Raw genomic sequence first — 24,974 nt, 5'->3', positions numbered from 1 at the left:
GGAGCGCAGAAGGTGAAGGGGGGACTTGATAGAGGTCTTTAAAAATGATGAGAGGGATAGACAGAGTTGACGTGGATAAGCTTTTCCCACTGAGAGTAGGGAAGATTCAAACAAGAGGACATGACTTGAGAATTAAGGGACAGAAGTTTAGGGATAACATGAGGGGGAACTTCTTTACTCAGAGAGTGGTGGCTGTGTGGAATGAGCTTCCAGTGAAGGTGGTGGAGGCAGGTTCGTTTTTATCATTTAAAAATAAATTGGATAGTTATATGGACGGGAAAGGAATGGAGGGTTATGGTCTGAGCGCAGGTGTATGGGACTAGGGGAGAATACGTGTTCGGCACGGACTAGAAGGGTCGAGATGGCCTGTTTCCGTGCTGTAATTGTTATATGGTTATATGGTTATATGACATGCTTGCCTTCATTGGTCAGGGCATTGAGCATAAGAGTCCGGGTGCCATGTTGCAGGTTTAGAGAACCTTGGTTAGGCCACATTTGGAGCGTTGTGTGCAGTTCCAAACATCCCAATGCAGAGGAATGTGGAGAATTTGGAAAGAGTGCAGAGGTTTACCAGAATGATGCCTTGATTATTATCCTATTAGCTCCAGGGAGAGGTTGGACAGATTTGGATTATTTTCTCTGGATCGTGGGTGGTTGTGGGGAGAGCTGATAGAAGTGTATAAAGTTAAGACAAAAATAGATAGGATATAAAGTCAGACCATTTTTTCCCAGGATGGAAATGTCCAAAACTAGAGGGCAAAGCATAAAGGTAAGAGGGGAAAAGCTTAAAGGAGATGTGTGGGGCATGTTATTTTACACAGAGGGTGACGAGTACCTGGAACGTGTTGCCTGGGGTGGTGGCGGTGGAGGCAGAAACAATAGTGGCGTTCAAGAGACTTTTGGATATGCTGGGAATGGAGAGAGTTGGATCACATCACGGGCGCTCCGGTTTCCTCCCACACTCCAAAGACATACAGGTTTGTAGGTTAATTGGCTTCTATAAATTGTCAATTGTCCCTAGTGTGTCGGAGAGTGCTAGTGTACGGGGATCGCTGGTCGGCGTGGACTCGGTGGATAAAAGGCCTGTTTCCACGCTCTATGTCTAAAGGCTAAAGACCGGCACATAATCCACATGTGCCACTTCCCATTCCATCTACACTATTGTTTACACAAGATATCCTATTCAATGTCAGACTCATGTGTCTGACCCAGTTTAGTAAGGTGTTATCAGAATAGTGGGCAGAGAAGTCACTCAAATCACACTGTTTTTTTTACTAGTAGGTCAAATCAGCCCAGGTTTTACTTTGTGTTATCTTTATCAACGCTGACTGTGCCAGGACATTTCTAACATATTAACATTTATAATGTGGTGGTTCTTCATGTGTTTTCTCTGTCCACTTGGAAGCATCCCAAGGTCACGGGATTCGGGGTGCAGTGCTTGATTTGGACAAGACAGAAAGTCCGGCAGTAACTCAGTGGCACAGGCCACGTCTGTGGAGGGAATGGATGGGTGACGTTTCGGGTCGGGACCTTTCCTCAGTTTGATTCGGGAGGTTGACATCAATCCTGTGGATCACGTTCACATGTTATAGTAGCATTAGGCCATTTGCCCTTCGAGTCTACCCCGCCATTCAACCATGGCTGATCTCTGCCTCCTAATCCCATTTACCTCCCCATAACCCATGGCATCCGTTCTAATCAAGAATTTGTCTATCTATGCCTTAAAAATATCCACTGATTTGGCCTCCACAGCCCTCTGTGGCAATGAGTTCCACAGATCAACTACCCTCTGACTAAAGAAGTTCCTCTTCACCTCCTTTCTAAAAGAGTGCCCTTTAATTCTGAGGCTATGACCTCTGGTCCTAGATTCTCCCAACAGTGGAAACATCCTTTCCACATCCACTCTATCTAGGCCTTTCATTATTCTGTAAGTTTCAATGAGGTCCCCCCTCAACCTTCTAAACTCGGTGGGTGAACAACGGCCAGAGGTGAAAAGACAATGTATGAGATAAGGAGTTAAGGAAAGAGCAAAGGGCAAGGCGTGGGCTTAAGGAAGCTTGGATGACGAGAGAAATTGAGTCCGTCAAGAGTGAGGGGACATGGGACACAGCGTTGTCCACTTTGACTCCTGAGGGGTCCCATTCTCTCTCTCTGGTTACCCTATTCCCCTTAATGTGCATAAAACCTCTTGGGATTATCCTTAATATTACTTGCCAAAGCGATCTCCAGACCCCTTTTTGCCCTCGTGGTTTCCTTTCTTAGCTTGCTCCTCAGTTCCAGCGAGTCAAGGCCCAGTGCTGTCAAACGCTCACATGGCCATCCTATAAACTCCACCCAAGATAGTGAAATGCGATTGGGGTCAGGGCTTTGATAATGGACATGTTGTCCTGGGAGAAGATACTCACACATCCTAGCCGTGGATTGAGAGGGTTTTGCAATATCAGTGTCAACGATATGTCCCCAGTGCCTGTCCCACCGAGTTACTCCAGCATTTTGTGTTTAGGTATTTATTTACTTGTTTTTAGGTTCCGGTTTTAAATTTTGATTAAGATTTCTATTTTTCAAATTTTAATGGTCTTCAATAGTTTAGAAATATTTTCACATGTTGGAAACTAACAGCTCTACTCCAGATTTTGAATAATTCATCAAATATTCTATTCTTCGACAAGGGTACAGAGGAGACTATACAGACTGGGTGCATCGCAGGCCGTTTTGGAAATTGAAACGTTCAACAACAGAGAAAGTGGTGGACATTAAAGACTAGAATTAAAACCTATTTCTTCTCACAAACGTTTCTTGAGGTCCTCTGAGGGAGCTCTGTATGTATGTATTTATGTTTGTATTGTTAGATCTATGTATCTATTCACTGTAAGTGGCTCGATTGTAATCATGTATTATCGTCCAGCTGACTGGTTAGCACGCATCAAAAACTTTTCACTGTACAGGTGCACAACCTTTTATCCGGAGTTCCGGAAACCGAAAAACTCCGAAAACCGGCCATTTTTTCCAGGATGTCGTCTGCACACCAAAGCTCGCGTTTGGCGCCAAACTTGACCCAAAACGACCCACGGTCAACCCAGGTTTGTACTACTGTAGCGGCTGCCTCCTCCCCGGAGACCGGGGAGACACTTAAACATCTGTAAATCATTGCTTAAATGTTAGTCAGTTAGTTTGGAGGGCTTTTATGTGAAGGGGGAAACTTTAATTCTTAGTCCCCTACCTGGTCGGAGAGGCGGGGAGCGGTCAATGCCTTACCGGGTCGCCATGCAGTAAGCTCCGGAGCGCTGTGGCCGCCGACTCCCAGCTGGGGCTGCGGGCGTCCGGCCGCGGGCGGCCCCGGTTGTAGCTCCGACCCCGGCAACTCTACCCCTGGCTGCGCGGCGCTCCAAATCCAGCGCGGCCCGCGGCCGGACGCCCGCAGCCCCAGCACCGCTGTGGCCGCCGACATGTTGTGTGTCGGCGGCCACCGCCCTCCGGAGCTTACCGCACGGCGACCTGGTAAGGCATTGCCCGCTCCCCGCTGGTATCCCAGCGCTGCGACGCCGCCGACTCCCAACATCGCGGCGCTGGGGCTGCGGGCGTCCAGCCGCGGGCCGCGCTGGATTTGGAACGCCGCGCAGCCAGGGGTAGAGTTGCCGGGGTCGGAGCTCCAACCGCGGCCGGACGCCCGCAGCCCCCAGCTCCGCGATGTTGGGAGTTGGCGGCCACAGCACTCCGTAGCTTACTGCACGGCAACCCGGTAAGGCATTGCCCGCTCCCCGCCTCTCCGACCAGGTAGGGGACTAAGAATTAAAGTTTCCCCCTTCACCCACCCCACCACATAAAATCCCTCCAAACGAACTGACTAACATTTATGCAATGATTCCCCGGTCTCCGGGGAGGAGGCAGCCGCTCCAGACTTTTCAAGCCGCCCGCGCTACCTACCTAATCTACGCTAAAAATCTTCCATTCGGAAATCCGAAAAATTCCGAAATCCGACAAGTGTCTGGTCCCAAGGCTTTCGGATAAAAGGTTGTGCACCTGTATCTTGGTACACGTGGTAATAAACTAAACTGATCTTTCTACCTCTAGGGTAGACAAAAATGCTGGAGAAACTCAGCGGGTGCAGCAGCATCTATGGAGCAAAGGAAATAGGCAACGTTTCGGGTCGAAACCCTTCTTCAGACTGATGTGAGGGTGGGGGGGGCCGGAAGAAGAAAGGAAGAGGTGGAGCCAGTGGGCTGAGGGAGAGCTGAGAAGGGGACGAGAAAGTAAGGACTACCTGTATTTATGTTTGTATTGTTAGATCTATGTACCATTGTATGTAGCACGTTAGTACCTGCACTGATGTAAAGCACTTTGGTCAACGAGAGTTGTTTTTAAATGTGCTATAGAAATAAAATTGACTTGACTTGACATTGTCCAGTCCATCATGGGTACTGGTCTCCCCACCACCGATGGGATCCGTAGGAGGTGTTGCCTCAAGAAGACAGCTAATATCATCAGAGACCCACACTGCCCTGGACACGCTCGCTTCTCGCTGGTACTATTGGGAAGAAGTTACAAGAGCCTGTGAATTATCACCTCCAAGAACAGTTTCTTCCCCTGAATCATTAAGTTCTTGAATCACTCTGCACAACCTTTACCACAATCCTATCTCAGCATTGAACCACTGTGGACTTTGCAGTATTATGGTTGCTGCATGTATTTTGGTCTTCAACCCAAATCAAGATGCCTCATCTAAGCTAGTACATTTTCCCGCATTTGGCCTATATCCCTCTCAACCTTTCCTATCAATGTACCTTTCCAAGTGTCTTTTAAATGTTGGTATGCAATGTTCCAACATTTTTATCAATGCCCCGAATAATGAACTTTTATAATCAAAACCCTGACCGGTGAAGGCAAAATACCAAAAGCCTTCCTTACTAGGCCCAGGATTTACTGCCTTCTTAAGCCTTTGGACATATCATTTTCTAGTTTACTTAAAAAAACTGATAATTTAATGTACATTTATTGTCGGTGTTTTTTAATCTAATGTGCCTGTTTAACAAGTAAGGATTTCATAGTTCTGGTTCATTTCTGGTGCATATGCCAAATAAACTCTCTTGACTCTTTGGCTCCCAAATGAGAACTGTATTTTGGTGGGAAAATGGTTAGCATCAGTGATAAAATCACAAGTTTAATAACAAATGTGATATAAATACTCTAAAGTCAAAAATAAAAATGCCTCACGGACATCCAAAAAATTCTGCATTCCAAGGACACACCAACATTCTTTCCTCTTTCAAGTTTGTCTCTCGTATAGATCTTTACAGTGACCGAACAGGGCATAAATGTCCCATGCTAAGTAAATCATTAAGTGTTTCGCCACTGTTTTCTCTTAACTTTCCAGCTTTGGTACCAGCCAATATCTTCATTATCTTCATTATTTTGCTTGTAGTGTGTTCACTACTTCGGTAGTTCCATATTTTTATACTGTAAAAATACAATGGACAAAATTAACCAATGGATTTGAACCATGCATGGACAACTTCTTCAGAGACACAAGAGACTACAGATGCTGGACTCTGGAGTAAAAACAATACTTTGTTGATGGAAGGTAGACAAAAATGCTGGAGAAACTCAGCGGGTGAGGCAGCATCTATGGAGCGAAGGAAATAGGCAACGTTTTGGCCCGAAACGTTGCCTGTTTCCTTCGCTCCATAGATGCTGCCTCACCCGCTGAGTTTCTCCAGCATTTTTTGTCTACCTTCGATTTTCCGGCATCTGCAGTTCCTTCTTAAACAATTTGTTGATGGAACACAGCATATCAAGCTGAGGCAAAGGGACAGTTGACGTTATGACTTGAGACTGGATCAGGACAAATTAGTTTAGTATACAGCATGGAAACAGGCCCTTAGGCCAACCGAGTCCCCGCTGACCATCGATCAACCTTTCACACTAGTTCTATGTTATCCCATTTTGCATCCACTCCCTACACACTAGGGATAAGTTACAGCAGCCAATTGACCTACAAATCCTTCTTTGCTTGGTCCATGCAGAATGACTAAAATGATCGGCACATAATTCACCTACACTACTTCTCATTCCTCTACATGCTGTCATCTGGGCAAAACATCCTTATCAACTTTCAGATTGACACATGATGCTGGAGTAACTCAGCGGGACAGGCAGTATGTCTGAAGAAGGATCTCGACCAAAAACATCACCCATTCCTTCTCTCCAGAGATTCTGCATGTCCCGGTGAGTTACTCCCGCATTTTGTGTCTATCTTCGGTTTAAACAGGCATCTGCAGTTCCTTCCTACACCTATCAACGTTCATGTCTCTGACCTGGAACAGTTAAGGGCCTGTCCCACTATACGAGGTAATTCAAGAGCTCTCCCGAGTTTAAAAAAAAATCGAACTCGTGGAAGCACGTAGAATGTACGTAGCAGGTACGTCGGAGCTCAGGACGTCTCTTAGCAGCTCGTAGCGCTAAAGGCAGGTACTCGGGAAACACGGTAAGCTCGGGAAGACTCGTGAAGATTTTTCAACATGTTGAAAAATCTCCACGAGAACCCCGAGCACCTACGAGCGGCTATTACCTCCGAGTTCGAATCAGAGGAAACTCGGGAGAACTCTTGAATTAGCTAGTACAGTGGGACAGCACCATTAGGGTTCATCAGACTCTTGTGCAGAGAAAGCCACACACTGTGTATTTTTCACCAGTAGGTCAAATCAGCCCAGGTTTTACATTCTCTCACCTTTGTCAATGCTGACTGCACTGGGACATGTCCAAACTTGTTAACTTTTGCAATGATAACTTTTCTCTACCCTCTTGTAAACATCCTGCAGCTTGGGGTGCAGTGTTTGATCTGGGACAAATTCACAGCAAAAGTCTGGAGGTAATAAATGTTTAAGTTGAATCAAAGGCCATTTTATTGAGGGGAAACCCCACCATCTTTGTCAGGATGATTTTAGGACAAACACAGCAATGAAGTTATGAATGGTCAGGAACAATTCCAGCGAGCCGTATCAATTGTGCTCAAAAAGCCATGTACACGAGTGGAAAGAAACACATTGGGATTTTTGGCAGTAACATCACGGAGTCGAGAGTAAGAGTGCAAAGTTGCAGCAATTCCATCTGAGAGGAATCTACTCTCCACTTGATTTAACAGAGTTTAGTTTAGTATTGAGATACAGAGTGGAAACAGGCCCATCAGCCCTCCAAGTCCCCGCATACTAACACCATCCCTCACACTAGGGACAATTTACATTTACACCAAGCCAATTAACCTGCAAACCTGGACGTCTTTGGAGTGTGGGAGGACACCGAAGATCTCAGAGAAAACCCACACAGGTCACGGGGAGAACGTACAAACTCCGTACAGACAGAACCCGTAGTCAGGATCGAACCCGGGTCTCTGGCGCTGTCAGGAAGCAACTCTACTGCTACACCACTGTGCCGCCCGGTGAGATACAGATATTTCCTCGATCCAGAAATCAGGTTACCTATTTGTTTTTAAGTTCTAGTTTTTAAATTTTGCTCATTTTTGTTTTGGACGAACTGCCTTCCCCTAAAAAAGTTTTCAAACAACAGCATTTGTCTTTGTTTATCAATACTTTGCATTTGCTTTTGAAAGGTGGTACAGGAAGAAATGAGACTCCGACTAATAGATAAATATGACCAATTCTTAAGGAGTTGGTCTCCTTTCATCGACTTTTTGGAATCCTGTGATGCAGCGGTACTGTAAAGATCGCTGGTTTCAGTTCATGCCGCGGATAGATCTACATCTCCGAATAAAGATTTGAAAATTTCTCTTTTAAGGGGCCTTCTCTCCTATTTCTACTTTCCACTTTTTTTTTTTTAAATATACACACTTCATGTTTTTCTATTCTCTACCATCTATTTTTCCTCTTTTTCCCATTTCTATTGTTTTCTTTTTCTTGTCTTGCTTACTTCCTTCTCAAAACATAAAACTAGAGGTTGTACATAGAATGGATTAGGGTATGACATAGTTGGCACCTAAAATTAGGTTCCACTGTACTGTTTTGTACTGTATTAACTTCTAATAAAATAAACAACAACAAAAAAAAAGAAAGGTGGTACAGTGGTGCAGCTGGTAGAGCTCCTGCCTCACAACACCAGAGACTCAGTGGATGCGGAAGTGGGATAACATTAATGTGAGTGTGTGATCGATAGTCGGCATGGACTCGGAGGGCCAAAGGGTCTGTTTCCGTGCTGTATTTTTCAATCAATCAATTAATTACTTTAAAAGAAAGGTAAATGTATCCGTTTATTTGTTAGATATGTAGAGAGATGCAAAAAAGCTGGGGGTGGCGAAAATTCACCCAGATACATAATAATATAAAGATAGATGTAATGAAAGTATATTAGTGAGAAGAGTTCCTGTGAATATCAAACAATTCAAGCTCAATCTACATTTCAATCCTTTGCTAATATTTCTTATTATTTTTAAAAAGCATAGCATAGCAATGTTACAAAATTTTGAGATTTTAAAAATCAAGTCTGTAATTTATCCCATCAGATAAAGCATACAAATAAGTTTAATTTGACACCTAATTCACTTTCATATCTCAAGTATTTAAAAAGTTATGGCCATTTTCATACTCGGAAATGAGCATCTTGTTTCCTATTGATTTTCTATGGACATAACAAAAAAGTTGTGATCGTGAACAGTCAAAAGCCCATAACTTTCTTAAAAATTAAGAGAACTGAATGAAATTTTCAGTTATCATAGATTGAAGCATTCTGAAACAAATATAAAATAATCTTACTTGGATGACCTGAAATTAAAGCATATAATTAGTTAGTTACCTAATTGTAGCTAATTTCAGACTTCAATTACTAGATCTAAACATCTATCCATTTCTTAATAAATTATTAACATTTTAAATAGCCTAAATGTCCAAATAATATTCACAAATAATTCACAATAAAACATGATTTTTAAATCTCATTTACATTAATTTATAGACCAAATGGAAGGAATTCAGTGTTCAATTGCTGTAAATAAATGCCCATTTAAATCAGCTTTCCAGTGGGTCCCTGTGGAACGCGCTGGTTTAGAACGTTCACATTGCGGTAGATTTGTGCCCCAAATGCCCAGAAAAATACTGCGCGATATAATGGGCCCAAATTGAGCTACTCGCAATATTAAATTTTGTATAAAGGGATCTTTAGAAGCCCTTTTTAATGTAAAAATATACAACCTAACTTCTGCTATTTGCTTTATGAGACTCTGCGGTTGCTGGCGGTCGCGGGTTTAGAGATTGATTTTTAAACTACTATAACTATTATACGAGGCCTTTAAACCTAATAATAGCTTTTGCGACGGGGTCTTCCAGCGATTTTTCGTTAATAATTAACTAGGCTGAACATCTTCGATTTGAACAGCCTAGAGAAAATCGCGTTTTAAACCCGCCCCCTCTAAACGGCGCCAAAATCGCGCACACGGGCAGCGGCAGATTTTCAAAGACGCTTCAGGTAGGCTTTGCAACATACCTACATAGCATTATGCATTTTCACTCACCTTCCTCAAAGAAAGTAAGTAAGTTTATTGGCCAAATATTCACCTACAAGGAATTTGCCTTGGTGCTCCGCTCACAAGTAACAACATGGTATACAGTGACAGTTACGAAAGACTCAGAAAACACTAAACATTAATAATAATAAAACATTTACTGGAAATTTGACTCTAGAACAGTGTAGTATATGTTAAAAGGAGTTCTGAAGACAGCACTTCCTTTACCATCATACAATGAAATGCATTGTTTCAGCCCCAGTTCTGTCTAAATTTAGTGCCTTTCTTTCCTCATTTGATCTAAACATTGATTATAAACAAAGACCTTATGACAACCACCCGAAAGGCCATTAGTCTCCCTGCGTTGGCCTGTCCAATCTGAATATATTTGAACTAGCACAGAGTCTTTTACCCAGCGTAGGGGAATCAAGAACCAGAGGACATGGGTTTAAGGTGAGAGGGGAAAGATTTAATTTGGAACACGAGGGGCTACCTTTTACACACAGAGTGCTGGGTGGATGGAATGAGCTGCAAGAGGAGGTAGTTGAGGCAGATACTATGAACATTTAAAATATGTTAGTACAGGTACACGGATAGGAAAGGTTGAGATGGATATGGGCCAAACACAGGCAGGTGGGACTTGCTTAGTTTAGTTTAGTTTAGTTTGGAGATACAGTGCAGAAACACCTTTGGCCCACCGAGTTCGCGCGACCAGTGATCCCCGCACAATAACACTATCACTAACACAGGGCTCAATTTACAATTTTACCAAGCCAATTAACCTACAAACCTGTATGTCTTTGGAGTGTGGGCGGAAACCAGAGATCCAGGAGAAAACCCACGCGGTCACGGGGATAACGTACAAACTCCGTACAGACAGCACCCAGAGTCAGGATCAAACTGGGCCTCTTGCGCTGTAAAGCAGTAACTCCACCGCTGCGCCACAATGCTGCCCCTTAGATGGGACAATCTTGGTCGGAATGGACAAGTTGGGCTGAAGGGCCTGTTTCCTTGCTGTATGACTCTAAAACACAGAAACAAAGCACTGGCTGGCACTGTCCAAACTAATGTGCTAAAAATTACTGATCAAAATTCTTTGCTTTTGAATAGCAAGATTCTTAACACCAATTTGAGTAACAAAATGTCCCTGAAGTTAATGTCAGTTGATATAAAACTGAAAGCTTGAAAAGGATGCATAGCAGTCGTGGCACTTCAAGAGCTTGATTCACAGATTCTTGTTTCAGCAATTACATTCAATTAGATCTTGATGGGCAACATGATATATGGACAGACAAATGCCAACAAAAGTGAAACAATGGAACCATTAATAGGCATCACAGTTAAGCAATTTAATGATGTACTCCCTTATTTCACCTGCATGTATTTACTTAATCTGAAACTTCCACCTTCAGGATCCATGAAAGGCCAGATCTAATGCTTTTGATTTGGGGATATGTTGGGTGTTGGGAGGAGAGTTGGAAAGGGGGCTCAGGGAAGGAGTGACGGAATGATACTAGTTCTGTATTTTGAAATCTGAAGCAGTTCTGCCAGTATGAAGGAGGGACCTGACCTGAAACGTCGACTATCCATGTTCGTCAGAGATGCTGAGTTACTCCAGCTCTTTATGTCCTTTTGTGCAAAGCAGCATCTGCAGTTCCTTAGAAACATAGAAAATAGGTGCAGGAGTAGGCCATTCGGCCCTTCGAGCCTGCACCGCCATTCAATATGAATTCAATATGATCATGGCTGATCATCCAACTCAGTATCCTGTACCTGCCTTCTCTCCATACCCCCTGATCCCTTTAGCCACAAGGGCCACATCTAACTCCCTCTTAAATATAGCCAATGAACTGGCCTCAACTACCTTCTGCGGGAGAGAATTCCACAGATTCACCACTCTCTGTGTGAAAAAAGTTTTCCTCATCTCGGTCCTAAAAGATTTCCCCTTCATCCTTAAACTGTGACCCCTTGTTCTGGACTTCCCCAACATCGGGAACAATCTTCCTGCATCTAGCCTGTCCAACCCCTTAAGAATTTTGTACGTTTCTATAAGATCCCCCCTCAATCTTCTAAATTCTAGCGAGTACAAACCGAGTCTATCCAGTCTTTCTTCATATGAAAGTCCTGACATCCCAGGAATCAGTCTGGTGAACCTTCTCTGTACTCCCTCTGTGGCAAGAATGTCTTTCCTCAGATTAGGAGACCAAAACTGTACGCAATACTCCAGGTGTGGTCGCACCAAGACCCTGTACAACTGCAGTAGAATCTCCCTGCTCCTATACTCAAATCATTTTGCTATGAATGCTAACATACCATTCGCCTTCTTCACTGCCTGCTGCACCTGCATGCCTACTTTTCCTTGTTTCTAATGCTAGTTTAGATGGGACACGAGTTTAGTTTAGATTAAGAAGAGTCCAGACCTGAAACGTCACCTACCCATGTTCTTCAGAGAGGCTGCCTGATCTGCTGATTTACTACAGTTTTTTTGTGTCTAGTTTAATTTAGAGGTACAGCGGGGAAACAGGCCCTTCGGCCCACCGAGGCCACGTCGACCTAAGATCACCCGTACATTAGTTCTAACCTACATACAAGGGACAATTTGCAGAGGCCAATTAATCTACAAACTTGTACTTCATTGGAGCGTGGGAGGAAATAGAAGTACCCGGAGAAAACCCACGCGGTCACAGAAAGAGAAAACGTACAAACTGCGTACAGACAGCATTCGTAGTCAGGATCAAACCCGGGTCTCTGGCATTGAAAGGCAGCAACTCTACCACTGCGCCACCGTGCCGCCCGAGTTGGGATTCAGTACCCTCAACGACAAAAATAATCCACGGCCACTTACTTTGGACAGAATCCAGTCTGAATCTTCTATTGCTCTTTTGATAATCTGTTCAATTCTCTTTGGATCATCTTCATCCGCATGAATCTTAAAATTCTGCAAGGTATAAAAGTTATCCTTCATTCAGACTGTTTACAGAACAATTTTCAGAACTCACGTGCGCCAGCTACATAAGTGCTGTGAATACAGGACTAGGGCAGAGGCTGAGTATTCAGCGGTGAGTGAGTCACCTGAAACCCTATGAAGTCTTTCCACCATCTATACCACACTGGCCAGGGGATGGATGGAATACTCTTCAATCAATGGATGGGCAGAGCTCCAACACTCTATGCTCAATGCCATCCAGGCCATTAATTGGTGCATCCTCCAGCAGGGCGGTGCAGTGGCGCAGCTGGTAGAACCACCGCCTCACAGCGCCAGAGACCTGGGTTCAATCCTCCTGACCTTGGGTGTTGTTTGTGTGGGTGTGTGGGGGAGAGGGGTGTGGGGGAGGGTGGTATGGGGGAGGGGGTGTGTGGTGGTGTGGGGGAAGGGGGTGTGGGGGAGGGTGTGTGTGATGGTGTGGGGGAGGGGGGGCTGTGGGGGAGGGGGGGCTGTGGGGGAGGGGGAACTTTTGTACGATTTCACCAATCGGAACAACATTTATTTGACTTGCAGCAGAGGAGAATGGTGAGTAAGGTGGCAAAAAACCGTAGCACTATGGGGAATCGTTTTTGCGCAAATTTTATTACAACGCAGACAGGAAGTGGTCAAGATGAGAGTTTAAGTAATATATATATGTAATATATATATATATATATATATATGTGTGTGTGCGTGTGTGTGTATATATATATATATATATATATGAATCAAAATCAAGAATTATAAATTCACATTTCGAAAATGGTTTCACAATTCAGCGGTACTGATTTTCAGTATTCCATAGTGATATATGAGAATACATGAGGTTGAATGCAAAATACTGATTTACAAAAATCCAGTTTCTATGTGGTACCTTCTATTGAATTTATGTGAGAAACCCCGATTTCCCCAACAAAATACTGATTTTCTGCCATCAAAATACGGAAATGCTCGGTGAAATTTGGCATCTCTGCAATTATTCACAATCACATTGTGAATGAGAATTCAAAATGAGATTTATGATCTTGTTTATGAGTCATCATGGAACTAGAATTTGTTATAATAGTATAACAGTAAAATAGGTTCGTTTGAAAGCGATCATAGTAATGTAAATGCACCATTTAGTTTGACTTCAATTTTCATGGTGGAAATTGAAGTCAAACCAAATGTTGTATTCACATCACTATTCCATGTTGAAATGGATGTGATGTGAAGTTGTTAGGTCAGGAGGACCATTAAAGGTTCACTGCACACACTAACACAGTCGGACAGTAACAGGCAATCAAATCAACACACAAAACATTTTCTAAAAAAAGGTTTTCTTTACTGCAAAAACTTACAGTATTTTATTTGCAGTTTTTGCATGCGCCTTTATAAGATTTTACATAACATTTTAAAACAGTACAACTTGATTATTAAAACAAGGACAACTTCAATTCTTGATTTAAAAAAATGTATACAACAATGATCCCAATCATCCCATTCCACCCACTCATGACTCTTGACTCAACCTAAATTATTTCTGAAATATTGGTCATAAATTTGGTGCAAAAATGCTCCAAAATAAGGCTCAGAATGCACCAGAGAGCATCTAAAACCCCAGAGCTTCCAGGGCCCTGGACCCTGGCCACAAGGGACTACGAGCTACGCGCTCGTGATGTGCACTGAGCCCACATTATTTCACATAAAATATTTGTAATCCTGTCATGCCACACCCCTTTTTGAAAAGCTTTGTACGGGCCTGGATACTCAGATCCAACAATGTTTTAAGAAGTGAGGGTAACCTACAAACAATAATTCAGTTTCTTCAGATACTAAACAGAAAGTAATTGACTAATCTGAACATTTTTCATCCAAGCTGTTATGGCTGATGTCAACTCTCAAGTTCTACAGATCTAAAATGGATAAGTGCTATTATTTGTACATGTAACTTCAGAAGGGAACAGAACTATTCTCGATGGCTCAGTTGTAATCATGCATTGTCTTTCCGCTGACTGATTAGCACGCAACAAATGCTTTTCACTGCAGCACGGTACACATGACAATAAACAAAACTCAAACTAGTTTGAACCTAAAAGTTAATATTAAATTTACTGTTCCAGAGATACAAGATTTCCCGGAAATTATAATCCATTCACTTATTATTTGAACACAGTGTCAGCTGGAATTTTTAGTTACAGGGTTCAGGGAGGGGCAGGGACACTTGCAATCAAACAATTAATACTTGCGGGAAGGAAACAAACACTCAGCCATTCGATTTTCCCCTTCATCTGCTGAGGAATGTTGAAAAGCCAAATATTTTTCTGAGTTACTTGGAGCAACCACCTGGCCTGAAATTTTGCGTAATTGGGCAAAGATCGTGGGAGGCTCGGTACCGCGATTGTTTTAATCAACTTCCTTCTGTGAAATGATGAATTGATAGCTTTTATCTATAAAAAGTACTGGAAAAAATATTTGGAGGTTGATCAAAACCAGAATGTTAACTTGCACAATATGGGTTGGGAGGCACCGACCGATACTATCAAATTATAAAGCAGTTTTACACAAATCAATTGAATCTTGCTCGAAAGATACAGCATGGAAACAGGCCCTCAAGGCCCACCGAGTCCATGACGACCATCGATCTCCCGTTCATACTCGTTCTATGTTATCCCAATTTCGCATCCACTCCTTACACACTAGGGGCAATTTACAGAGTCCGATTACCTTACAAACCTGCACGTCCTTGGGATGTGGGTGGAAACCAGAGCACCCGGAGGAAACCCACGCGGTCACAGAGAGAACGTGCAAACTTGCACAGACAGCACCCGAGGTCAGGATCGAACCCAGGCCTCTAGCGCTGTGAGGCAGCAGCTCTACTGTGGGGCCACTATGCTGCCCTTCTGTTCATGAAAGGCAGAATCAATACATAGTGTGGGGCAAAGTATTAACATCTGCTGCAATAAATCCTTCCAAATGTTTGAGTGTAAACTTTTCTATCTATTTAAACAATGACTTATTACTCAATCATTCAAACATGTTTTCTTTTGAGTAACAAAACCACATTCTGCACGGATGCTACTGACGAAATTAGAACAATTACTAATGCTATTTCTGGATAGAGTCGTCAATGTTACACAGCCCGCTGAGTAAATACAGTGAACCTTGTTCAAGTTAATAGATCAATATGTCAACAAATGTTTTTTCTTTACTGCCTCGTAAATAAATTCTGAGGAAAGCATATTTACAAACTCTGGCAATCCGAGTTATCAAAGACAATCACGTCAGTTGTTTGCATAGTTTTGATAATAGGTTATTGATATGAAGGGCAAGATCAAGCCTTAATATCTTCTCAGAGATTGTCTGAATCCAAAGCCGTTTAGGACGTGTATAAACTAATGGGAGCGCTGATTTTAGGTAGTGGCATTCCATATGAAAATTAAACTTAGACCTTTCGACTTCCCCATTATAAGTATTTTGCTTTCTCCGGCTTCCTCAGTCTCTCGGATCCTTCCACTGACTTCAAACCAAACCCACTACTCCGCCGTTACCTCTGGTCTCATGTTTAGTTTAGTTTAGAGATACAGTGCGGAAACAGGCCTTTCGGCCCACTGAGTCCACGCCGACCAGCGATCCCCGCACATTAACACTATCCTACACAGACGAGGGACAATTTAAATTTATACCAAGTCAATTAACCTACAAACCTGTATGTCTCTGGAGTGTGGGAGGAAACCAAAGATCTCGGAGAAAACCCACGCAGGTCACGGGGAGAACATACAAACTCCGTCCAGAGAGCACCCGTTGTCAGGTTCGAACCCGGTATCCTGGCGCTGAAAGGCAGCAAGTCGACCACTGTACTGCCCAGTGTTCTTTGGCCTTACCAATGTTTGAAGTTAAAGTAGGAACTTTAATGTGATTCAGACTGTTTGGATGTTCCTGCCAACAAAGACCACATTTAACAGGATCCAGCATTGGATGCTAATAGGATTTAACTCAAAATCTAATATTAAAATAGACACAACATGCTGGAGCAACTCAACGGGTCAGGCAGCATCTCTGGAGAAAAGGAACAGGTGACGTTTCTGGTCGGAAACCCTTCTTCATACTTGAGTCCAGAGATGTTGCCTGATCTGCTGAGTTATGTGAGTAGTGATACTTCGATGTAGGTTTATTACTGTTTATTACTGAAGTACAGTGAAAGGTTTGTTTTACATGCTATCCAAACAGGTCAGGTATACCATGCATAAATATAATCAAGTCAAACTCAAACACAACAGATAGAACAAAAAGGGAAGGTACAGAGTGCAGAATATTGTTCTCAGCATTGTAGTGTAGCACTACCACAGACAAAGGCCAATGTCATTGCAGTAAAGGTGAATCGGGCAGAGCACATAAAGAGTCGTCTTGCTCTAATGTTTTCTGTATAATTCATCATATCATACGATACAATATGATAGAACTTTATTCATCCCCAGAGGGAAATTGGTCTGCCAACAGTCCGAACACCCAACAAGGTACACGAAAACTTGAAATTAAAATGAAATTAAAAGTGAAAATAAAGAAAAAGACAAGCGAATGTTGGCTGCCTGCCGTGTGCACAGCACCTTAACCGAAGCGAACAAACAAACAAACAAACAAACAAACGAACGCAGGCTTATCCCCTGGGCAGAGGAGCCTAAGACTAGAGTGCTTCCCCCCCACACCAGGTCCCCATTTGTTCTCCCACCATCCCCCCCCACCGGGTCCTCCATTGTTCTTCACGGCGATCCCCCCACACCGGGTCCCCATTGTCTTCCCCTCCCCGTTGCCACCGAGGTTCTCATTGCCTCCGAGGCCCCACCGCCACCGAGGCTCCCGTTGCTGCCGAGGCTCCCACTGCTGCCAAGGTCGGCTGTCCAAACACAGTGCACTGGAAACCTGCCTCGCCAAAACACGCTTACAATATCATTAAATCTTCCAAGTATAAAAATGTTTAAAATCACCATTGAGGCGTAAACATTGTTTACTACTCTGATCGTCACTGTACCTCGGTACACGTGACAAGAAACCAAACTCAAACTCATTGTTTGGGTAATTTCAACACATGTGAAGGTGCTCACTTATTAAAGAAATGAATGACAGCTGAGTTACTCCAGCATATTGTGTCTATCTTCAGCTACTCAGTTGAGATTGACTGAGCAATTGCCCAAGAAAAAGGAGGAGGACGTTCATAAGCAATAGTTTTCAGTCAAATGCCTGATAACTGAGAAACTCTCAGGATGATAAGCATCAACGCAATAATCCTTTCCGTGCACCTCCAAATGTTGGCACCCATTCACATAACATTGTTGCTGATGTAGCTGCATTGTCATTCCCATTCAAATGCAACCAGAAAATAATGTTCTTCCTCCAAAGCACCTGGAGGCCTTTCACATCATGGAAGCTGCAGGAAGTGTAGTTCAGATTCCAATCCCCTAAACTTCCCCTAAATTCCGATCCCCTAGGGGTGGATGTAGATTGTCCATAATGCTAATTAGTGTATGGATGATCGTTGGTCGGCACGGACTCGGTGGGCTGAAGGGCCTGTTCCCACGCTGTATCTCTAAACTAAACCCGGGTTCAATCCTGACCTTGGGTGGCATTTGTGTTCTACCTGTGACCACATGGGTTTCCTCCGGGTGCTCCGGTTTCCCTCCCACATCCTGAAGACCTGCAGGTTTGTAGGTTAGTTGTCCTCTATAAGTTTCCATTATGTAGGGAGTGAATGTGAAAGCGGTACAACATAGAACGTGTGTGAACGTTTGCCCGATGGTCAGCGTAGACTTGGTGGGCTGAAGGGCCTGTTTCTATGCTGTATCTTTCATTTCAATCATTTGCCAGTTTGTCTTAATTATTGGTGAACTGCCTTTTTAAAGGAGGTTCCTTAATATCAGCCCGAAGAAGGGTTCCGACCCGAAACGTCACCTGTTCCTTTTCTCCAGAGATGCTGCCTGACCCGTTGAGTTGCTCCAGCATTTTGAATCATAAAATCATGACAGCCATTATTCATGAGGGAAATTGTAAAATCATGAGGGGAACAGATAGGGTGAATGCACAGAGTGTGTTACCCAGCGTAGGGAATCAAAATCAAGAAGAGATATGTTTTAAGGCGAGTGGGCCAAGACAATGTACTTGTAATTCTCTGCCTCAGAGGGCGGTGGAGGCGGGTTCTCTGGATGCTTTCAAGAGAGAGCTAGATAGGGCTCTTAAAAATAGCGGAGTCAGGGGATATGGGGATTAGGCAGTAACGGGGTACTGATTGGGGATGATCAGCCATGATCACATTGAATGGCGGTGCTGGCTCGAAGGGCCGAACGGCCTACTCCTGCACCTATTGTCTAATGTCTATAATACGAACCTGAGGGGCAACCTGTTCATTCACAGGGTGGCGGTGATAAAAAAACAAGTTGCCACAGGAGGTTGTGGATGAAGGTACCATAACAGCATTTAAAAAAACACATGGATAAGTACAAGTACATGGATATGAAAGATTTTGAGAGACAAAGGCCAAATGCAGGCAAATGGGAACTAGCTTAGATGTGGGCTCTTGGTCGGCAAGGGCGAGTTGGGCTGAATAGCCTGTTTCCATGCTGTATGATTCCATGACCCTAGATCACACTAATGTGTTACAGACAACATACTTTCAACAATAAGAAGTTTAGTTTAGAGATACAGCGTGGAAACAGGTCCTTCGGCCCACCAAGTCCGCACAGGCCAGCGATCCACGCACATTAACACCATCCTACACACACGAGGGACAATTTACACATGCACCAAGCCAATTAACCTACATACCAGCACGTCTTTGGTGTGTGGGATTAAACCGAAGATCTCGGAGGAAACCCACGGGGTCAGAGGGAGAACGTACAAACTCCGTACAGACAGCACCCGCAGTCAGGATCGAACCGGTGACTCTGGCGCTGTAAGGTAGCAGCTCTACCGCTGTAAGGTAGCAACTCTACTGCTGCGCCACCATGTGTGTAGAATGATGAAAGTACAGGTCCACCACCGATGAAACCCTCAGTTCTAGAGCCTCTCTGGAATATCCATTTTGTGGGGACCAACACGGGGCGATGCCTGAACCATCCATCTAGGCTGCCGAGGGGCAGAGATACCGGCCCGCAGTCGGCCTCAGAAATCGGCGATGGGACGGATCTGCCGCTCCTTCCAGGCCGGACGTTCCAGAGTCCTGGCCACAGGGGGGCAAATTCGACCCGCCGATCAGCTGCGGAAGTCCCCATGAGGTTGAGATCGGCCACTTCACCCGGCCTAGGCGCCACATTTTCTGGTGATCAATGGTTGGTGTGGAATTGGTTGGCCGCACGTTTGATCCTGACTACGGGTGCTGTCAGCACAGAGTTTGTCCGTTCTCCCCGTGACCACGTGGATTTTCTCCGGGGGCTCCCAGTTTCCTCCCACACTCCAAAGATGTACAGGTTTGTAGGTTAATTGGCTTGGTATAAATGTAAATTTTCCCTAGTATATGTAGGAGAGTGTTAATATTCGGGGATCGCTGGTCGGTGCAGACCCGGTTGGCTGAAGGATCTGTTTCCGCACTGTATCACTAAACTAAACCACCCCCCTATTTGGTTTGTAATTTGCACTATAAGATTATACAAACTTATTTCCCCCTTCCAATATTACAATGTTCATTTCCAGAATTAAAAATCATGGATGGAGAAAAAATGGTAAGTTAAAGTTTAAAAGTGCCATAATAAGGAAATGCTTCAAAATATTTGAATAGTTTGTTTCATGACATTGAACACACCTGTCTAATTGTATGCTTGTAATGCTGCTGTATGGTTTGTGTTGGAAGGAGCCTGCAACATCGAAAGAGGTACCGATATAACTGGAGAGGCGTCCGTACCAATTCTGCACCGGGCAAGGGCGGCATCTTCCACATTTACGACTTCCTGCCTCAGCTGATGGCACGACCTGAAATACACATTTTGATGAGTTCACGAGGTGGCGCTGCGGTAGAGTTGCTGCCTTACAGCGCCAGAGACCCGGTTTCTATCCTGACTACGGGTGCTGTCTGTACTGAGTTTGTACGTTCTGTCCGTGACCAGCGTGGGTTTTCTCCGGGTGCCCCGGTTTCCTCCCACACTCCAAAGACGTACAGGTTTGTAAGGTAATTGGCTTGGTAAAATTGTAAATTGTCCCTAGTGTGTGTAAGATAGTACTAGTGTGCGGAGATGGCTGGTGGCCCGAAGGACCTGTTTCTGTGCTGTATCTCTAAACTAAAACTAAAATAAACTTAGGAATTGGAAGGAACTGAACATCCTGCATCAATTTTTTACATCATTGTTCTTGCAAAGAACTAATTGCATGGTTATTTTTAAAGCCAAACCTCTTAACGTTCGTATACATTTATGAAATAACTTAATTCCTGCAACACCCAACTCATGAATGCCAGATGGTTCCCGACCTGAAACGCCACCTATCCATTTTCTCCAGAGATGCAGCCTGACTTGCAGTTATTCCAGCGTTTTGTGTCTATCATATAAACAAGCATCTGTACTGTGCAGTGGCGCAGTGGTAGAGTTGCTGCCTCACAGCGCCAGAGACCCTGGTTCAATGCTGACTACAGGTGCTGTCTATACAGAGTTTATACCTTCTCCCTGTGACAGCGTGAGTTCTCTTCGGGGGCTCTGGTTTCGTCCCACACCCCAAATATGTGCAGATTTGTCGGCTAATTGGCTTCTGTAAATTGTTCCTAGAATATAGAACTGGACAGCGTGGTCCTGGTGGGCGGAAGGGCCTGTTTCCAAACACTGTAAATACATTTCTAAATACATCATAAATGCCAGTTACTTTTGCACGTCTCACCATGCGTAATGCGTGCATCACCCACACGCACCCCATGCGTCATGACGCATCGACCTATTTTACATATGACGCGTAAATGAGGCGCAAATGACGGCCAAGTGGGACAGGCCCTTCAGTCTTTCGATTGAGAAGAAAGATTTTAAACTGGGTTCTGATGCAAGAACATTGAACGGGAAATGTAACCATTTCTCTCATCTCACACAGCTACATCCCTGGTCTGAAGGGTACTTACAGCAGTTTCTGCTGTATTTCAGCATCCATGTTTTCAATTACGATTGAAGTCAAAAAGTTTAATTTAGTTTGGAGATAAAACATGGAAACAGGGCCCCTTGGTCCGCCGAGTCCACTGATTGCCCGTTACACACTTGGTCTGTGTTATCACACTTTCACATCCACTCCCTACAAATTAGGGGCAATTTTGGAGAGGCCAATTAACCAACCAACCGGCACGTCTTTGGGATGTGGGAGGAAAAGGGGGCACCCGGAGGAAACCCACAGTCACAGAAAGAATGTGCAAACTCCACAGAGACAGCACCAAGGTTCGGATTAAACCCAGATCAAACTCTGTCGCAGTGAGGCAGTAATTCTCAGTGTTTAGTTTAATTTGGTTTTGAGATACAGCGTAGAAACAGGCCCTTTGGCCCATCGAGTCTGCGCCGACCAACTATCACCCTGCTCTATCCTACACACTAGGGACAATTTGCAGTGGCTAATTAGCCTACAAAGCTGCATGTCTTTGGGGTGTGGGATGAAAACGGAGCACCCGGACGAGACCCACGCGGTCACGGGGAGAATGTACAAACTCCGCACAGACAAGCACCCATAGTCAGGATCGAAACTGGGTCTCTGGCGCTGCGCCTACAAACTACTATGTAAGTACAGTATGGCCAGAAGTGCCGATTTCAGTTGGGATATTAAATCAAAGCTATTTGCTCTCATGGTATTATTTTAAAGAGCTGAGGGAATTTTTTTTCTCCGAACCTGTATCACTGCGAGTTTAACATGTTAATGCTTCAGAGATCTTGCTGCACATAACTGGACCGTAGATTCCCTGCATTTACTTTATTTCTTCACAGTAACCTTTGCCATAAATTTGCAGTAACTTTACTTCAAAAACAAATTTCTAAATCATGGAAATTCGGACTGCAGAGAGAAGTCGTTCACACCATGGTGTCCAGTGGTTTCTCAAGTTATTTCCACTTCCCTTCTCTTGATCTACATTCTTTCAGATAGTCTCGCACTACGTAAATTGGAACAGCACAGTGGCATCGCTGGTAGAGTGACTGCCTCACGGCGCAAGAGATCCAGGTTCGATCCTGACCTCGAGTTCCGTCTTAGTGAGGAGTTTACACATTCTCTCTGCTACCATGTGGGTTTCCTCCAGGTGCGCCGATTTCCTCCCACATCCCAAAAACGGGTGGGTTTGTATGTTAATTGTCCTCCTGTAAATTGCCCCTAGTGTGTAGGGAGTGGATGCGAAAGTTGAATAGCATTGAACCAGTGTGAACAGGTGATCGTTGGTCAGTGTGGAATGGGTGGAGTGGAGGCCTGTTTCCATGCTGTAGCTCTAAACTAAACTGAACTAATCTCCCCACCAACAACTTCCAATTTCTTGGAATGTACCTCGAGGTCCTGAGCTATTGGGAGAGGATGGGCAAATTAAGACTTTATTCCTTGGAACGCAGGAAGGGTGATCGCATAGAGGTGTATAAAAGCCATGAGGGGAATTGATAGAGTGAACAAACAGAGTATTTTACCCAGAGTCAGGGAATCAAGAACCAGTGAAAACAGGTCAAAGGAGCAAGATTTAAAAGAAGCCCGAGGGGCAACTTTTTCACTCAGAGGGTGGTTGGTATATGGAACGAACAAGCAGAGGATGTAGTTGAGACAGGTACTATAATAGTATATAAAATGTATTTGTAAAGAGACATGGATAGGAAAGGATTAGGATATGGGCCAAACGTAGGCAAATGGGACTAACTGAGATGGGGCATCTTGGTTGGCATGGACGAGTTGAATCGAAGGGCCCGTTTCTGTGTTGTGCATCTTTATGACTCAGACCTCAGTGCTCATGGAGAACTTGTAGCTCTTTTATATTTCCTTTCAAGAGGAGACCACTGGGCCCATTGAGTCCATGCTAGATCTGAGAGCATCCTCGTCAGTCACATTGTGTCGGAGGGAACTGCAGATTCTGGTTTACACAACAAAGATAGGCACAAAATGCTGGAGTAACGCAGCAGCTCGGGCAGCATTTCTGGAGAAATGGAATAGGTGACTTTTTGGGTTGAGACTCTACTTCAGACTATTGGCCAGCCTGAAGAATCGTCTTGTCCTGAAAAGTCACCTATTCCTTTTCTCCAAAGATGCTGCCTGGCCCGCTGAATTACTCCAGTGTTTTGTGTCTATCATCAATCACATTCCCCTACTCATTTCCCTGGTACCTGATTATCTCTCACCGTACCCTGGTTTCACCTACCGACACTACCTTCTACTGACATCAGGAGTAATTCACAGTAGCCAGCTTGTCAACCAAGCAGCACATTAAATGGGATGCGAGAGCAAAGTGACAATGCACTTAGACAGACAAAAATGCTGGAGAAACTCAGCGGGTGATGCAGCATCTATGGAGCATTTATCTTCCTTTTTTTTGTCTACCTTTGATTTTCCCAGCATCTGCAGTCTTTTCTTAAACACACTTAGACATAGTGGTTAAGAACACATATGGTGAGCTGTTCTGTGCTCCATGTGTGGTGCAGGTTGCCCTTGCACTGGGGCAGCGGCCTGCTCCGCCACGGCAGGCCTCGGCCTCGGGCAGAGCCAGAGCCGGGCGCGGTGCAGCAAGTCCCGGGGACTCCTGCAGCAGACACCCACGCGGACGGAGCTAGCAGCACTGAGACTCCTCCACCGTGGGGACAGGGACCCTCCTCCACCGTGGGGACCAGAGGCTCTCCTCCATCGTGGGGCCTAACAACACCTCCACCGTGGGGGCAGAGGGGGGTCTTCTCTACCGTGGGGCCTGGAGTTTCTGTTGAACCATTGGGGCTGAGACCTCTACCCCGGCCTCCCTGTCCCTGGTCGCCCGGCTTCCCCTCACCTTCCTGCGGCGGCAGCACCCGGACGGGGAGGGAGGGAGCGGCTCCGGCGCAGTTGCTACACATTTAAAGGGGCCGCGCACCCGTTTCAGCTGCATAAAGAGCAACAGCATAACCTGATCCTCACCAGTGCCGCCCAGCAAACATCATTCGAGCACAATATTTAAAATGCTACTAGGTGCTGTAGTAACTCAGCGGGCCAGGCAGCACCTCTGGAAAACATATGGATTCAGATCAGTGCCCTTCTTCAGTCTAAGTGAAGAAGGGTGCCAGTATCTTTGGTGCCAACCCAAAACCTCACCTATCCACCCTCTCCAGTGATAACTGCCTGACCTGCTGAGTCTCTCCAGCATGTTTATATCCTTTTTTAAATAAACTGGCATCTGCAGTTCCTTGTTCATTTTTACAACTTGAAGGTGAGAATGTGTCTAGTTTCCATGATAAAGTCGTAATAACAATAATAATAATAATAACAATAATAATAATAATGAAAACTTTATTTCAGACTCAAGGTTCAGACAAAGGACAACATTACATATAAATACATTGCATATAAAAACACCGTAAAATACATATAAAATCT

At 44.4% G+C, this 24,974-nt stretch overlaps 1 protein-coding gene across 1 annotated transcript; it reads right to left on the bottom strand.

Moving 5' to 3' along the window:
- Window positions 1–5,096: 5,096 nt before the first annotated feature.
- Window positions 5,097–24,505, bottom strand: lyrm9 (LYR motif containing 9). The gene is made up of 4 exons (XM_033045665.1): window positions 24,394–24,505; window positions 20,239–20,405; window positions 12,351–12,443; window positions 5,097–5,454 (listed from the first exon to the last, which is right to left on the bottom strand). Exons 2-4 carry the CDS (start codon window positions 20,371–20,373, stop codon window positions 5,428–5,430), a joined length of 255 nt encoding a protein of 84 aa, XP_032901556.1. The 5' UTR covers window positions 20,374–20,405; window positions 24,394–24,505; the 3' UTR covers window positions 5,097–5,427.
- Between the last annotated feature and the right edge of the window lie 469 nt (window positions 24,506–24,974).

Source organism: Amblyraja radiata, chromosome 28, assembly GCF_010909765.2.
Source record: "Amblyraja radiata isolate CabotCenter1 chromosome 28, sAmbRad1.1.pri, whole genome shotgun sequence".
In the NCBI taxonomy this organism is placed as follows: Eukaryota; Metazoa; Chordata; class Chondrichthyes; order Rajiformes; family Rajidae; genus Amblyraja; species Amblyraja radiata.
This window is presented reverse-complemented; position numbering and strand designations above follow the sequence as displayed.